Raw genomic sequence first — 15141 nt, 5'->3', positions numbered from 1 at the left:
ATAGGAGAGAAGCAGTATGGACGTGGAATCTTCCTAAAGGGTAGTCAACCCGTTTGGGAAGATACTTAAATGCAGCTACACCAGTGGTGATTACACGTTGTTCAACACATTGTGGGTTACTGTTTTTTTTTTTTTTTTTTTTTGGCATTTTAACCATCCATTTTGGTACCATTTGGCCGTTTTCACAGGGGCGCGATTTCCACACTTGTGTGCAACACATGCGCGCAGATACGCAAGCGCATTGCAGCCGCAGAATAATACGCGCGTTCAACCGTTTACTGTGTAAAACCGGACTTGTAAAAAAAAAAAAAAATGATCTCCCTTCAAATGTACACTGAGTGCTATGGCGGTATCCATTATGATTTTTTTGCCTTCCCGTTTTCGAAAGAAAGCAAGGGGATTCGCATCATAGCAAAACGGAAAGGGGGTAGGCAAAGGAAAAACGTGGCTACTAAGGGGGAGCTTTCCAACGAAACATCCCATACGCAGGTTTACCGATCGAAAAATTGCAAATATTGCGAAGATTGCGAAAAATTGTGGAAAGGTTTGCATTTCTTCGCATTTCCACCTCACACTTGCGCGAATTATATTTTTTCTTTTTTTGCGAACGTGCGGGTGATTGGTACGAATTATTTTTCGCTCAGGGGAGGGAAACCGTCTTTCAAATTTGCACACCGCAAGCGCGCACGGGTTGGAATTAGGGCTAGACGATGGCGAATTGGGTGTGCCTCCTCTGCGTGAAGAGTGGACGCCCGTCGGCACGCACATACAACGCGTTGTACGTTTGTTTATTTATTTGTTTTCTTGCTTGCTTGTGTGTGTCTTTGGGGGATTGCGCTTTTGCGAGGGGACAACTGCGATCGAGGTATGTCCTCGGTCAACAGACACGTCGAGCGCCGTTACGGTTGAGTCAAATGGCAACGAGGTGAATACACACGTGCGTACTTTTGCAAACGTCCCTTCACCCCTGTTCCGTAGTTACGCGTGGCCTTGTGCGCACTTTTGGCCATTCCTTTTAAAAGAAAATCTAGCCCTGCAAGGGGTTTACAGCGCCTTCTTTTTCAGTTGAGCGGCGAAAAGTGGAAAGGTAATTCGAGGGAGGAAACTGTACGGGCGGGCTACACACAGGGGCATGCACATGTAAAGGAGTATAAACGTACAAAAGGACATATGCGTAATATATGCAATGTGCACGTCCGGAATTCCCATCATCGATGAACGGGCGGGGATTTTGGGGGTGCGCGTGTGCATACTTGAGTAGCCGCCCATAACACAGAGATACACTCAGCATGCGAAGGACATTTGGGCTTTCCCCTCATGGGAAAAAAAAAAAAAAGCTGCTCGAGTGACAGTTTGGTAAGCACGACCAAGCGATGTTAAAAGGAGGGATAAACGCAAAAGCGCTAGCGAAGGGATGGTACACATGGGGAGGAATGATTGGTAAAATAAATTTGGAGAGGAGAAAAAAAAAATAAAAAAAATAAAGCAGTAGCAGTGAGCCCAAACTGGTCATCCGCACAAATAAATTAAGTTAAAATTAAGTTAAAATTGCGCCAAGGTGATGAAAAAAAAAAAAAAAATAAATGAACCCTCCGAATATATAAGCATTTTTTCTCACTTTTTTATGGGACTTTTTTTTTTTTCATTCCTTTTTTTAACACCCTCTTCTTCCACATGTGCCATGTAGCGCAATTTTTTTTTTTCGCCTCTTCCACCGCGCGTGCTTAAAATATGCTCATCCCATTTTGATGCTTCGCTTTTCCCTTCGCCACGTTGCGCACGTAAGTTGGTGATTTTCAATTTTGATTATTTTTGTTTTCTCAACTGCAAAAGGGGGGAATTATTTTTTTTTTTTAAAAAAGGTCGCTTAAAGGAAGGCATTGTGTATACATGGATGCAAAATGAGTTACCTCGGCACATACACGAATGTATGCTTTTCCAGTTCAAGTTGAATGTTCGGGAGAGTCTCACCCACCCCCACGAATGCGCTTGCCATATGTACATCTCCGGGTCCCTGTTCGCACACGGGCAGCACATTGCGTAACATCATTAGCTGCGGCGCAGAAGAGGGAAACCCCCCCGTTTGTGGCGTACGATTGCCTGGCGGAGGGACGTCTGCTTGAGTGGAGCACCCCCCGCTGCATTCGCCACCGGCTGTGTCAGCGGCGGATCGGCAGAAAAAAATCGGCAAAGAGTAAGCAGTAGAGCAGCAAAGAGTAAGCAGTAAAACAGCAGAGAGCAAAGAGCAAACATTAGAAAATCGAAAAATCGCCCCCAAAAAAGGAGAACCCGCGCCCCTCCCCATTCCGAATCAGCCGAGCAAGGAGTATGCAACCCCCCCGCCCGAGCGGAAGCCCCAGCACTTGACCGCCAACTCCAGAAAGAGAAGACCATGAAAAACCTCGATGCACACAAGTACATTAAATTAGTGAATTTTCTAAACAAGAAGAAAAAGTACCCCCAGTTTAATTTTAAATATGTCAAAGGTAAGGGAGAAGACGGATGTGACCTTCAGCTAGCCAATTATGTAAATGTAAACAAGGGGAAGATACGAAATGGTTGCATAAGATACACAAATGATAGTGCAGTTGCGAAGATACTTTCCAATGTGGGCGAGCTTGTAAATGAGTCGACAGTTTCTTCATCGCAAAGGAATGGGGGGGAAACAAAACTGTTTCCATCGAATGGCACCAAAGGGAAGAGGAGCAACAACCCGGGCAGGGACCCCCAAGCGGATGGCGATTTAACGATAGAGATAGGTTACGCCAATGCACCGTTAACGGGTTGCAAAGTGAAGCAGACAGGATGGAGAGGGGTAGATGAGGCACACGATGGTGGGCTGGGCCAAGCTAGTCGACACAAGGGGGAGCAGGTCAATTCCAAAGTGATGCTAATGCATTGTAATGGAGCATCACACGAAGGTATTAATCCGAGCGAGAGGCATATCAACCAGCAGAGAAATGCCGAAATGAAGAAGTTCCCTTTTTTGCAAAAGAGGGAATCCCCCCCAGATGGGTACGACACAGACGCGGGGCAGATACACCCCGGGGAGAAACTCACCCATTTAGGGTTCACCCACCGAGGGGGCCGTTACACCGCTAGTAATGGAGACGAAGGGAGCCACGACGCAGGTGAGAAGAACGGAGATGTCAACACTTTCGAAGCGGAGGAGCAAACGCAAAGAGAGCTAAGTAGCGAGGAAAATTTTGCCAAGGTGAAAATTACGAAAGAAAATATCATCATCGTGGATAAGGTGAAGGAAGAGGGACGAAAGGGGAAGAAAACGAAGAAAATGACCATGACGGAGGAGAAGGAAAATACGGATGACAGTGTAGAAACGTTGGGGATGGCCACTGTGAGGAGCGATGGGCAGGAGAAATGCTTCAGGATAGAGGAAGCACAAGGGGGAGAAGAAACAGGGGGGAGAACAGATGAAGGAGATAAGCAGAAGAAACTAAGTGATGACAACCCTAATGGAGAAGAGGAAAAGGAAAGCGAAAAGGACACGGTAAATTTCCAAATGAAGAATGCCAAGGGGAATAAGAAGTGCCTGTACCCTCATGAAATTGTGGAGTATTTAAACAAATACATTATAGGGCAAACGGAGGCGAAGAAAGTTGTGGCAAATGCATTGAGGCAGAGGTGGAGAAGGATACAAGTGGATGACGATATGAAGAAGGACATCATTCCAAAGAACATTTTGATGATAGGCCCAACTGGAGTTGGCAAAACGGAAATAGCAAGAAGAATTTCTATGTTTGTAGATGCTCCGTTTATCAAAGTAGAAGCGACGAAATTTACAGAAGTAGGGTTCCACGGTAAGGACGTGGACCAAATTATTAAAGACCTCGTCGAAATAGCGGTGAAGAGACAAAAAACGAAATTCGAAATTGAGATAAGAGAACAGGCACAAGAAACGGTAGAGAATATCATTTTGTATTCCCTTCTTGGAAACATAAAAGAAGAGGAAAAAAACATTTGGAGGAAATATTTAAAAGATGGCTCCCTAGACGATAAGGTAGTCAGTATAGACATCCCCAATTATGTAAATAACAACATATTTTCAAACGATTCGGTGGAGAATGCCGTCAAAGAAGCGTTAAGCAATCACCAAAATATTAAAAGCGTCAAAATTATTCACCAGAATATTAACAAACAGAATGATAAGAAAACCATGACTATAAGAGAAGCCAAACAGAAATTGCTGCAGCTGGAAATTGACTCCTCCATGAATCAGGACGTTATCCTCAAAACAGCCATCAGCTCTGTAGAAGAAGAAGGAATTGTCTTCATCGACGAAATTGACAAAATTTGCTCCAAATCGAATTCGTCTTACAACGGACCAGATGCAAGTGCCGAGGGGGTTCAGAGAGATCTACTCCCCCTCATAGAAGGATGCGTCATTAATACAAAGTATGGAAATATTAACACTAACTACATTTTGTTTATCGCCTCGGGGGCCTTCCAGAGGGTTAAGCCCAATGATATGCTCAACGAGCTGCAGGGGAGATTGCCCGTCCATGTGAACCTCTCCAGTTTGACCATAAAAGATTTTATAGAAATTTTGACGAAGACGCATAATAATTTGCTGCAACAGAATATTGCCTTGCTGAAGACGGAGGGGATCGATCTGCAGTTCACGGATGATGCCATCGAGACCATTGCAAACGCCGCTCATGATATGAACTTTTACGTGGAGAACATCGGCGTGCGGAGGCTGCACACCATCATAGAGAAAATCATGGAGGACATCAACTACGACGTTTACAATTATGTGAACAAGACCATCGTCATCGACAGGGAGAAGGTGAAGAAGTCCCTCGAGGGATTCATCAAGCAGTTCGACTTGAAGAAGTACATCATTTGAGGGGCAGAAGTGAATCATTTCGGGGGAGAGGTGCACCATTTGGGGGGCGGCGCAAGCTGGGTTATACGCCTCAGCATTTCTACATGTTCGCCGCGTTTTTTCCTACCCCTACAGGTGTGCGCGTTTTAAAAATGCACACGTGTACCGCCCATTTTACTGTACCTCTGCACTCCATGACGACGTTTACAAATTGGCCCGCGAGGTGGCACACTCTTTCCGCGCCATCCGGGTGTCACCTCCCATGTTTGTTTCTTCCCCTTTTTTTTTTTTTTTTTTTGGGCAACGATAGGCCCTTTTTGTGTGTATGGGGGGAGCTTCATTAAAGGCATCACTTTTCGAGGCGTTTTTTTTTTTTCCACTTTGGATTTGTTAAATCGCGGTGTGGCAGGCGGATTCGTCGGGGAGCGGCGCGCTGCTGTTTGGTTCACCTCTATGTGCATAACTAGCTGTGCGATTGTTTACATTTCCCTGAGGGGTGGCGCGAAGCAGGGCGGCCGCTCTGCGAATGGTGAGCTGCAGCCGTTAGTGTATTAAAAGCGAACTTGGGCTAACATAAAAAAAATGAAGTGTGGGGTTGTTAACGACCTCTACGCAATTTACAAATGTATGAGCGGGGTGTGATAAAGTTTGCCCTCAGGGAGGGAAGCACTTGCGAGGTGTTTATGCTGCTGGGGGGGCAAGGACGACGAGTCGGAGGCATATAAGCGAGGCAGTAGATTCGGGGCCATTTGACCATCCCTCCGCGATCACACTACAGAGATGCTTCGCGCCCCGTGGGCAGAAGGCTCTGCCTATATGTATATGCATATACATATATATATGTACTTATATGTATAATATGTTGGGGAAAAAAAAACGCTTTCGAAATGACGCCAAAGGGGAATAATCCAACAAGGCGGTTGAGAAAAATAGGCGGCCCTTCCTCCGTAAGTCTCTTTACATATGCATTCTCCCCAACGAGTTTAAACTGCCAACGATTGGTGGAGACTCCTCCTTCAACTCCCCCCCTGCACATACCCTCGCACACGCCCAACGAATAATGGCTGATGAGGGAAACTTCCAAAGCGAAGAAATCCAAGGAGCCACGAAAAGGCTCCTGCTCAAAATAAAAAACGAAAAAAAAAATGAAGAAATAATAAAAAAAACAATTGACGAGTATAAGCAAACGATAGAAGTAGTATCCACCCTGACGAAGAAACTCAATCACAGAATTATAATCCCTTTTTCGAAAGTAGCTTTTTACGAAGGGGAAATAAAATACACTAATAATATATACCAGGACATCGGCTGCAACACGTATTGCGAAAGGACAGCGGAAAAAGCCAAAGACCTTTTAGAAAGAAAATTAAAATTTTATCAAAACAAGTATGGCATTGTTCAGGAGTCGTTAACCAAATTGACAAAAGAGTTGGAGCTTTCCTTGGAACTTAATTTTCACGCAAATTGTGAGAAAGAGGTGGCAGATACGGGGGGAGATATGAACAACGTGTTTGTGCGTCCTGATGGCTTTCTAGAAATTCGGGAAGAGTATCACGAGAGTGATGCCGAGGGGGATTTGGACCAGGTGGGGAAGCAAAAGGAGCACCCTAGAAGGGGGGTTAAGAACGAAGGGGAAGCGCAAAAGAGGGAGCACCGTGTGGGGAGTAGCGGTGGTGGGAATAGCAGTGGTGTGCATCCAACTGGTGTGCATCGCAGTGGAATACCCTACCCAGGCACACAACCACGTGGAAGAGACAGCCCTGTCCTGAAGGGCGTTGCTGCGGAGGGGCGAACAATTTCGCCCAGGAACCCAACTGAAAAGAAGCAACCTTGGCAGGAGGAGGTCCAGGAAGCTTCTGCCAACATGGGCCGCAATTCGCCCAGGGGCAACTCCTTAAATGTGAACGAGCAGGGGTTTTTAAACATAAAGGAAAACTACAGCAGCAGTGGCAGCGACTGTGGGCAGTGAGCCGCCCCTCATACCTCATGTTTGCGTTTCGCCTGGTGGGCTCTCCACTCTGTTTAGTGCAACACGTTGCGTAAGTCACTTTCGCCGCGTTTGTCACGTTTGTCACGTTTGACCCTTTCGCCTTTTGCATCGCTTTACCATTTTTCCGCCTCGCTGCTTTTCCCCCCTTCGTTTGTCATGTATGTCCAAATCGTGTCTCGTCCAAACTATGCATTTTTCAAAACGGGGCGGGTGGAGACCATTTGTTTTTGTGCCCTCTCTGGGGCAGCGCCGCGGAAAGGTGAATTTGAAAAAAAAAAAAAAACAATAAATAAAAATCATTAAATAAAAAATAATAAATAAAATAAAAATTCCTCTTTGAGCAACTGGAAAAATACCCGCCCACGTGACGGGAAAACAAAACGGGTGACACGTCTATAACGGCTGACATGCGTGCAGCAGACGCGCAAAATTTAAAACAAATGAATTTCGCAAAAAGGGGAGCGCAGGGGTGGGTAAATCCGTGTGCGCAGAGGTGAGTAAATCCGTGTGCGCTTCGGTCAATGAATTATTGGCGATTGGGAATACAAGGGAGGAATGAATAAGTGGGGCTAATTACTACACAAAATTGAGGGATAACGGGGAAGATAAAAAAAAAAAAATTACATCCGCACGCATAAAGGAAAATAACATTTTACACACACAAAAAAAAGGAACTTCAAGTGATTCATCAGGTTTAAGTTATTTTTTTTTTTTTTTAACTCAGGTTGGCACTTCACATGTGCAGTCGTTCCGTTCGCGGCCGGGCGTAGTACACTCCACGCGAGGAAACAAACAAACAAATAAACAAACGAACGAACGGCCGCGCGAGTTAATTGTTTCCCCTGCACATGAGAAGATGCGAAGATGCGGAGCGCCTCGAACGCAAATGCAGTGAATGAACCGCCGCACACACAAACAAACACGTGGCAGAATCTCCTGCCCGGAGAGACACATATATACCCCACTTGCGGAACATTCTAGGGGGGTTCCCAAAGTAACCGCGCTATTTCCCATCGTGCCGCTTCTCACCCGGTGCATGACGCCCCTTGTTCTCCCGCTCGTTATCCGCGTTGATGTCATCCAACTCCATGTCCCCACTGGTTTTGCCAAACTGGTAGTATTTATTTATCGAAGAAACGTCAAACCAGCTACTGTCCTTGGCGTAGGAGTGTATTAAATTAAAGATCCCCAGTCCGTTATTTTTTTCCTCACTGTTTTGTTTCTTTTCGCTATCGTCGGGGTTAATATATTGGCTGATGCTGAAAATGCTTTCTTCTTCCTCCTCCTCATCGTCGTCCTCTTCTTCAATTTCGTCTTCCTCATTTCCATCTTCCCCATGTTGACCCACATTTGAATCTTTTTTTTTTTTTTTTTTTTTTTTTTTGCGCATCCCTTCAGCTCTTTGGCCTCCTTTCTTCCTGCGTAGCTCCTTCGCATTGCTAATTTCTTGTTCCTCCTCCTCATTCATTTTTTTTTCAAATTGTTTCACCTTTCCTGTGATGAGATTTTCTGCTGGGTTGTCATCATCCCTTAGCCAGTAGCCTTCATCCCTCTGGGCAGAGTTCTCCCTATAGGGGTAGTAGTAACCCTCATTGTTGGCATCACTTTGGTTATAGTAATAAGCGTGTCTTTTTAGGCTGCCTGTGAGACTTTTCCTTTCTTTACTAAGTCGGGCGTGTTTCGTCTGTAGATTTTCCTCCAGGGAGGTGCAGCGGGAGTTGTTTCTCGTCCCACTCTCTTCCTCTCCATTAGGATAAGTCACATATTTGCGTTGTAGTAAATTGTATTTTTCTCCCGCGTCTTGTTTCTTCCCCCCTTGGTCGCATTTCTTCCTTCGGTTAAATTCGACGAAGGAGTCACTTTTGCATAACAAGTGTTGGTCTGCTTGCTCGTCCTCTTCATCGGAGTGGTGTTCCTCTGTATAGTCACCCTGACCACCGTTGCGTTTCTCTCCCCTGCCATGGCTATGGCGACCCTTCTTCCTATTTTTAACAATCTGCTGCCCCGCTACGTTGAAGCTGGACAGATCATCTTCGCTCACATAACTGTCATCCATTTGATAGTAGCGCGCGTTCGTCCTTGCGCGGTCTTCGGCGACGTCCTTTTCCATGCGCGCACCGTTGGAGGTGGCTCCTTGGCCAGGTTCGTCACTACCTACGCGGGGTGAGCGTTTTCCTCTCTGCCCAGAAAGGGGTGCCCTCTGGTGATTCTCCCCCGCTGCCCCTTCCCCACGATCACAGTTCAGTGGAGTACTCCCCTTCTCTTCGTAACTACTTGGGCAGGAATCGAGCGGAGTCGACAACATCCCCTTTTGGAGATTCACCTTTTTCCCCTTTGAGCCCTTCTTATCGGTACTGCGCAGTGGCTGCCTTCCCCTCCCTGATGCGCAGTACGCCCCACTGCCACTGTTTAAGGTGATGCCTTTCGATTTGCTTCCTCCCATGGGGAGTGACCTGGGCACGCTGGACGACTTCACATGGTGGTGGGTCCGATGGGTCTGACTGGTCGAGTTGCTGAAGATGCCATTTCCCGTTTCGTTGCTGCTATTTTGGCTATTCACAGTTGCATTGTTTTTTTTTTTTTTTAAATTCTTTTCATTGCTGCTTAAAATTTTGTAGTAAAACGTGTTCATGTTGCGATCTCGTGCGGTTTGCTCTGCTTCCTCCCCGTCTTGGATCTCCTCATCATATTTACGATCGTGTTGGTTTTTTTTTCCTTCTCTCCGATCGCATTGGCTTGGCGGGGTCAGCTCCTTCGCGTCTCCTTCCTGCGCTCGCTGCGGTTTTGGAGACCTCCGGGGGGTGTGGCTCTTCCCCCTGGCCGCTTTCCCCTGGGGCGATTTTCCCTCCCCTTGGCGCTCCGCCTTGGAGTCCCTTTTGAGCACCCGGTTGGAGAAGAAGTTCAGCAGGGGAACTCCGTCCAGGGCGACAAAGTTGGAGGGGCTAAAGGTGGATGGGGTGAAGCTGACGGGGGAAAAACTTCCAGGGGAAAAGCTTCCAGGGGAAAAGCTCCCCGGGGTGAAGCTCCCAGGGGTGGAGGTGGCTGGGCAAGGCCGCTCCCAATTGGAAGTTCTCGTTTGATCCTTATTTGTACCGTCAGTCACTGCCTTACCATTGGTGGCCGCCTGCTCCTCCACGTGGGTAAAATGGCAATTGTTAATATCTCCAATGAAAAATTTAAACTGCCCATCAAAGGGAATATCCTCCCTCTCAATGTTATCAAAGAGGAAACTCAGTTCTGGGTTCAAATTGACCGACTCTGATTTTTTAATTAACAATTTTGCAATGAGAATATCATCGTTGCTTTCGTTATACTTTAACGATTTTAATAATTTCAAAATTTTTTCAAATTTATGTTTCATTAAATAGCTTTTTAATATTTTCAACAGGGCAACGGAAATGATGAGGATGGTTTTTATGCTCGTGCTGAACAGGTAATCCCATATGACTATAACACTTTTGATGGGGAGACTAGCAATGAATAGGGTTAGTAACCACTGGTGTAGATACACAGGGGGGAATACCTCCTCCCGGTTAAAATGGTCAACCAGGTCGGGCACTTCACATTGTAATATTTTCTCAAACAGGTATATGTACCTATTAAGGAGAGGGAACTTTTCTTTGTAAAATTCTTTCAAGTGGTAATTATTCATGAGGCTAACTAAAACACAAAATGTTTCTATTTCGTTGAAATTGCTGACTATGAGTAGGAGTCCCACGAGGAAATTCATCCCTTGGCAGTACCCTACCGATGGCTCGAAATTTGAATATGCATTTAAAATGCGAAACAGCTGCTCCTGGGCGTACTTGTCAAATATTAGCAACTCGGGGAAGGTCCTCGATATATCTATCATTATCAAATTAGTATAGTTGGACTTTTTTTTTGACAAAAAATAATATTTTTTTTGAAATTTGTTCAACAGAATTTTACTGTTTGTTATTTGGAACCATACTTTCCACCTATATTTTTGTGGGATCCCTCTTTTGACTCTTCTTAGGAAGGTCGTTCTGTGTGTCTTCATGAACCAGTTGATGTCTCTGTTAATCATGGATGACCACTTCTCCAATACGCGTATGTTGTTTTTTTCCCCACATGAGAGTAGCTCGTTTGTGTAGTGCCTCCTCAACCCTATGGTTGGATCGTAGATCCTTTTCTGCGTTTCTTCCCAGTTTTCCATGAACTTGGTTTCTTCGTCGAGGTCGGCGCACGTGGAGTTGTCTGGCCCCTCGCTGGGCCCGCGGCCCCGTCTCTCCCTCGCGCGGAGGGTTTCCCCAGCCGCTTCGTTGGCAGCTTCATTAGCGGTTTGGTTGGGCGTTTGGTTGGGCGTTTGGTTGGAAGTTCGGTTGGCAGCCTCGCTAGTCGCTTCCTTCGCAGCTTCGCCCGCTGAGGCGCCGCTTTCACCCCTGCTAGGCTCTGCACTTCCCCTCCCCGAACCATCTCTGCGATGATGGCCATTTTGCCTCCTCCTCTGCGCATCGCTGTGCCCCCTCGATTGACTCCCCTGTCGGTCACCAGTATGCGAACCATGTGCATTCTCCTTCCTCTTGTTTAAGCTTTCCTTCCTTCGGTGGGGCTTCTTTCTATCCCCTGCGTTTCCCGATTGTTTGTCCCTCTCGCTGTGGTCTTCGTCGATAGGGCGCAGCTCCACAGCGTTTGGGTCCCCCATGATGCCGTCTGGGAGTGGTCACCTTACCTCACCTTTGCTAGTTAGGCACGGAAAAAAAAAAAAAAAAAAAAAACTCACAATAAAGTGGTCACCGCGGAGCCTTCAACCTTGTTTCCGCAAAACTGTGGCATAGGTGCGTGTGTACCAACGTGGGGAATCAAAATGGTATGCAAGCGGTGACAGAGGAAGAAGTAGCATACGGGAGACGCTGTTCTGTTGGCATTACCAGTAGTGGGATGGAATAAAACGGGGAAAAAAAAAAAAATACAGCCCAGGCGAGTACCCTCCGTCACGCAAATAACTAAGCTAACCGCGATGTACAGCACGTGCGTGGGAGCCGCGTTGCATAAGGAGGACCCGCATAGACGCAATTGCCCACGCTTGTCACGAAACAAATATATGAATATACTACACGCTACATAGGTACGCGCGTGGAACGGGTTGATGCGAGGAGGGCAAAAGACGAAGTGGTAACAAAAAAAAGAAAAAAAAAAACAATGTCACAGGTTGCATGTGTGCTGCATGACTATCTAACGTAGGCCACTGCAATGGAACCAGCGTAAATAGGGACATCGCTGAGGGGTGGACTACTGCTGAGGAGCGCACTGCTGCTGATGGGCAAACTGCTGCTAATGAGCGAACTGCTGCTACGTGGCTACCTCCCCCTCCATGCGAGCGCTACAAATGGTCGTCCTGCTCTTCCCCGAATGGGTAATTGGCGCTTACGGCAAATTAGTTCTTTCCCATTTATGGCTACGAGTTGGTAATGCCATTTCTGCTAGGTTCTGTTTCGTTATGTAATTTCATGCTGCGATGGTTAGCAATTGGTTAAGCTGTAATTTGCTAGGTATCCAAAAAGGGTGGCGACTGCCACTCATAAAATGGAACTTTTGGGGAGCCTTGCAGGTATGGCAAAAATAAACGCCCTGAAAGAGGAACTACTCTGTTTTGTTCTTTTCCTTTTACCTTTATCTTTGCCGTTACTCCGAGCTTCAGTCCTGTCATATATACTTCTCTACTTGAGTTTTTCCCCCTTTTTCTGTTCTTCCCTTAAATAGCAATTTTGAAAAAGGCACAAAAAGGGGAAGAAACGAAAATGGTCCAAAAAATCGTAATAATGTTAAGAAAAAACGATGACATTACGATTTTTTTGCTAACAATGGAGCGAGTTACTTTTCCTTTCGCTAATCATGTCCTCCTAACGAGGTTGACGAGGTCATGACTGCATGTATGGCATATTTATATGCTCTTTTCAACCATCCAGGGTGGAAAAAAAAAAAAAAAAAAAAAATTCTCTTGTTTTACGCGCATGTCATCGGAGTTCGTTTGACCTACCCCCGCAAAAACGGGTTTCGGTTTCCCCCTTTATTTTGCGTATAAATAAAAATAGTGACGAGTTTAATATGTCCCCCATGGGGGGAAGGACTGCCATCCGCAGCACTTATGCGTAAACAATTACTTTAAAGAGCATGTACGGGCTGGAGCATGTACATATCTGTTATGGCGAGCCTGGCATATGGGTATATAATATGCGCGATTGGCCTCTTACTCTTAACCATCGAACGCAATCGGCGACGCGGAGGGGCGCCAGTCAGGAAAAATTAACCACAAAAGGTGAAAAATAAACGCAAAAAATAAAAAATAAAAGATGAAAAATGAACATAAAAAGCGAAAAATAAAAGCGCAACGATGAAGTGAACCAATGTCGTAAAAATAATTCTCCCAAAACGCGCCATGCGAGGATTTACATACCTACAAGTTTATATTCCTGTAATGTACACTTATTTTTTTTTCCCTGTCTGTTAGGCAGCACTTACATGTACTGAGCGGCCTGTCCTGCCGATGGGGAAGTCCACTTTTTGAGAAAAAAAAAAAAAGGAAAGAAATTCGCATCCCTTTCCTCACCACTTTGCGTAAAATAAATACAGTGTCCTTCGATTCGCCTACATTTTTCCCTGTAATGAGTCCATCCCATTAGATTTTTTTTTTTTTTTTTTTTGTACTTTTGCTCAAATTGTTACGTCGTGGTATAGTGGCAAAAATGTATATGGTTATATGTCCTACGGTGACGGAGGCGAATGATTTGGCTTTCCTTCTTTTGGCTCGCTTTTTTACCTTTATGGTGGTTTCCCCTTTATTTCCCCCCACCCTCCTTTTCCATTGTCCAAAGGATTGCAGGAAGAAAAATGTTATGTAGACTTTTTATTATTTTTTTAAATCGTCCAAAAGTGAGTGATATTAGGTCTAACTTTACATTGTTCCTCCGTTTTTTTTTTTATTTTTTTTTTTTTCCTGCACTTTTTGCACACAAAATTTTGGGAATTTTTTTTCCCCTTTAACTGTTGTGGAGCGCAAAAAAAAAAAGGTATCATATCATTTGCTCTTCCATTTTAATGGCCACCTGCTGTACACCCTATGAAGAAGTAAACCAATGGGAGAAATTAAAACTTTCGAACATTGGCTTTACGAAGTTATTGTGGCGGAGTTGTGACATGTAGTTCATCATCCGCGGTGTGGATGTAGATGTCTGTACAGATTGGCGATGAGGGGGGTGACCAGTTGAATTGAACGAATTGCGGTACTGTTGAAGAAGTCACATGGCGAAGTGACGTATGAACATGTGCCAGTTTAACCACAAAGGGGGGCAACTCTGCAGCTAGCCACTCCCGATCCCCTGCTTATACGCCAATTAGAGTTGTACATTGCGCATTACACACTGTGTGGTTGCTCATGTGAATATTCTCTCCCATTTTGGATTAACCCTTCTCGCACGGGTGCAGGTTATGGTCCACTTCCCCTGCTGGGCACACATAACATAGCGCACTGGCGTGAGTTCCCCTTAACATTTTTAGAAAAGTGACAAGGGATACCCATCGTCACCCTCGCCAGTGATGAAAAGGACAAAATGTTACGCCTCCACTGGGGGTATATTCACACTTGAACTACCACCGAGATGTGTGGCAACTCTGAAGAATGGTCACCGCCAGGGTGAGGGAGCTAATCCCACGTACGAACAGCTATGCGCAGAGTTAGGCTCCCCCTCCCCTGTGTTGCTCCTTCACGAAAGGAATGTTCCCACCATGTTGTAGTAGCGCATGATGTAAGAGCCCCTCACATGGTGGTGTTCGGTTAGCCAATTCTGTTTAAGCGGTTCTATCATCCTGTCCTGTTGGCGCGACAACCCTCAAGCGGTTTCCTACCTCGTGCACAGCTTCGTTCTCGGCGCAGGAAAGGTGCACACAAGTATGTAAGAATGTGCTTATGTGCCTATCTACGTAGGTATGTTCGCACCTGTTTGCCCAATGTGCGTACCCCAGAGGGGGGACAAACACACACATAGGAATAAATAGGCATATACGCGCATGCACCGGAAGGGGTTCTCCACGGCAAGCTGCGGTTTGAGGCCACATCATTTTGCAGTTCCAAATGGAGGAGGTAATTTTCTTTCCCTTTAAAAGTAGCACTCTGCATTTCGTGCGAGAAGAACGAATGGCCAATTTGGTGAAAAGTTTCCTCGTGAAGGGGCATCTCTAAAAAGTGTACACGTAAATTCATATCTTTTTTTTTATCTCTTCGGAGGAATTTAACAAATTGTGTTTGCGTGATGGACCTGTTCAGAAAAAAAAAAAGTAAAACTGA

The 15141-nt window shown here is 45.6% G+C and overlaps 3 protein-coding genes across 3 annotated transcripts, besides 14 other annotated features; 2 read left to right on the top strand and 1 right to left on the bottom strand.

Moving 5' to 3' along the window:
- Positions 1 to 1190: 1190 nt before the first annotated feature.
- Positions 1191 to 1370: a microsatellite.
- Positions 1371 to 2231: 861 nt separating this feature from the next.
- Positions 2232 to 2256: a microsatellite.
- Positions 2257 to 2301: 45 nt separating this feature from the next.
- Positions 2302 to 2322: a microsatellite.
- A 70-nt stretch (positions 2323 to 2392) lies between these two features.
- Positions 2393 to 4867, top strand: PVX_098815 (ATP-dependent heat shock protein, putative; the record flags this gene model as incomplete). Its single annotated transcript, XM_001614562.1, has 1 exon — positions 2393 to 4867. One exon carries the CDS (start codon positions 2393 to 2395, stop codon positions 4865 to 4867), a length of 2475 nt encoding a protein of 824 aa, XP_001614612.1.
- Positions 2398 to 2431: a microsatellite.
- Positions 2867 to 2891: a microsatellite.
- Positions 4104 to 4137: a microsatellite.
- Positions 4175 to 4208: a microsatellite.
- Positions 4369 to 4401: a microsatellite.
- Positions 4590 to 4614: a microsatellite.
- Positions 4847 to 4866: a microsatellite.
- A 192-nt stretch (positions 4868 to 5059) lies between the features above and the next one.
- Positions 5060 to 5084: a microsatellite.
- Positions 5085 to 5144: 60 nt separating this feature from the next.
- PVX_098810 (hypothetical protein, conserved) lies at positions 5145 to 6815 on the top strand (the record flags this gene model as incomplete). Its single annotated transcript, XM_001614561.1, has 1 exon — positions 5145 to 6815. The coding sequence occupies exon 1, from the start codon at positions 5907 to 5909 to the stop codon at positions 6813 to 6815; it is 909 nt and encodes a 302-aa protein (XP_001614611.1). The 5' UTR covers positions 5145 to 5906.
- A 1024-nt stretch (positions 6816 to 7839) lies between these two features.
- On the bottom strand, positions 7840 to 11502 carry PVX_098805 (TBC domain containing protein; the record flags this gene model as incomplete). Its single annotated transcript, XM_001614560.1, has 1 exon — positions 7840 to 11502. One exon carries the CDS (start codon positions 11500 to 11502, stop codon positions 7840 to 7842), a length of 3663 nt encoding a protein of 1220 aa, XP_001614610.1.
- Positions 9208 to 9227: a microsatellite.
- Positions 10633 to 10734: a microsatellite.
- A 2117-nt stretch (positions 11503 to 13619) lies between the features above and the next one.
- Positions 13620 to 13641: a microsatellite.
- Between the last annotated feature and the right edge of the window lie 1500 nt (positions 13642 to 15141).

Source organism: Plasmodium vivax, chromosome 7 (assembly GCF_000002415.2).
Source record: "Plasmodium vivax chromosome 7, whole genome shotgun sequence".
Classification (NCBI taxonomy): domain Eukaryota; phylum Apicomplexa; class Aconoidasida; order Haemosporida; family Plasmodiidae; genus Plasmodium; species Plasmodium vivax.
This window is presented reverse-complemented; position numbering and strand designations above follow the sequence as displayed.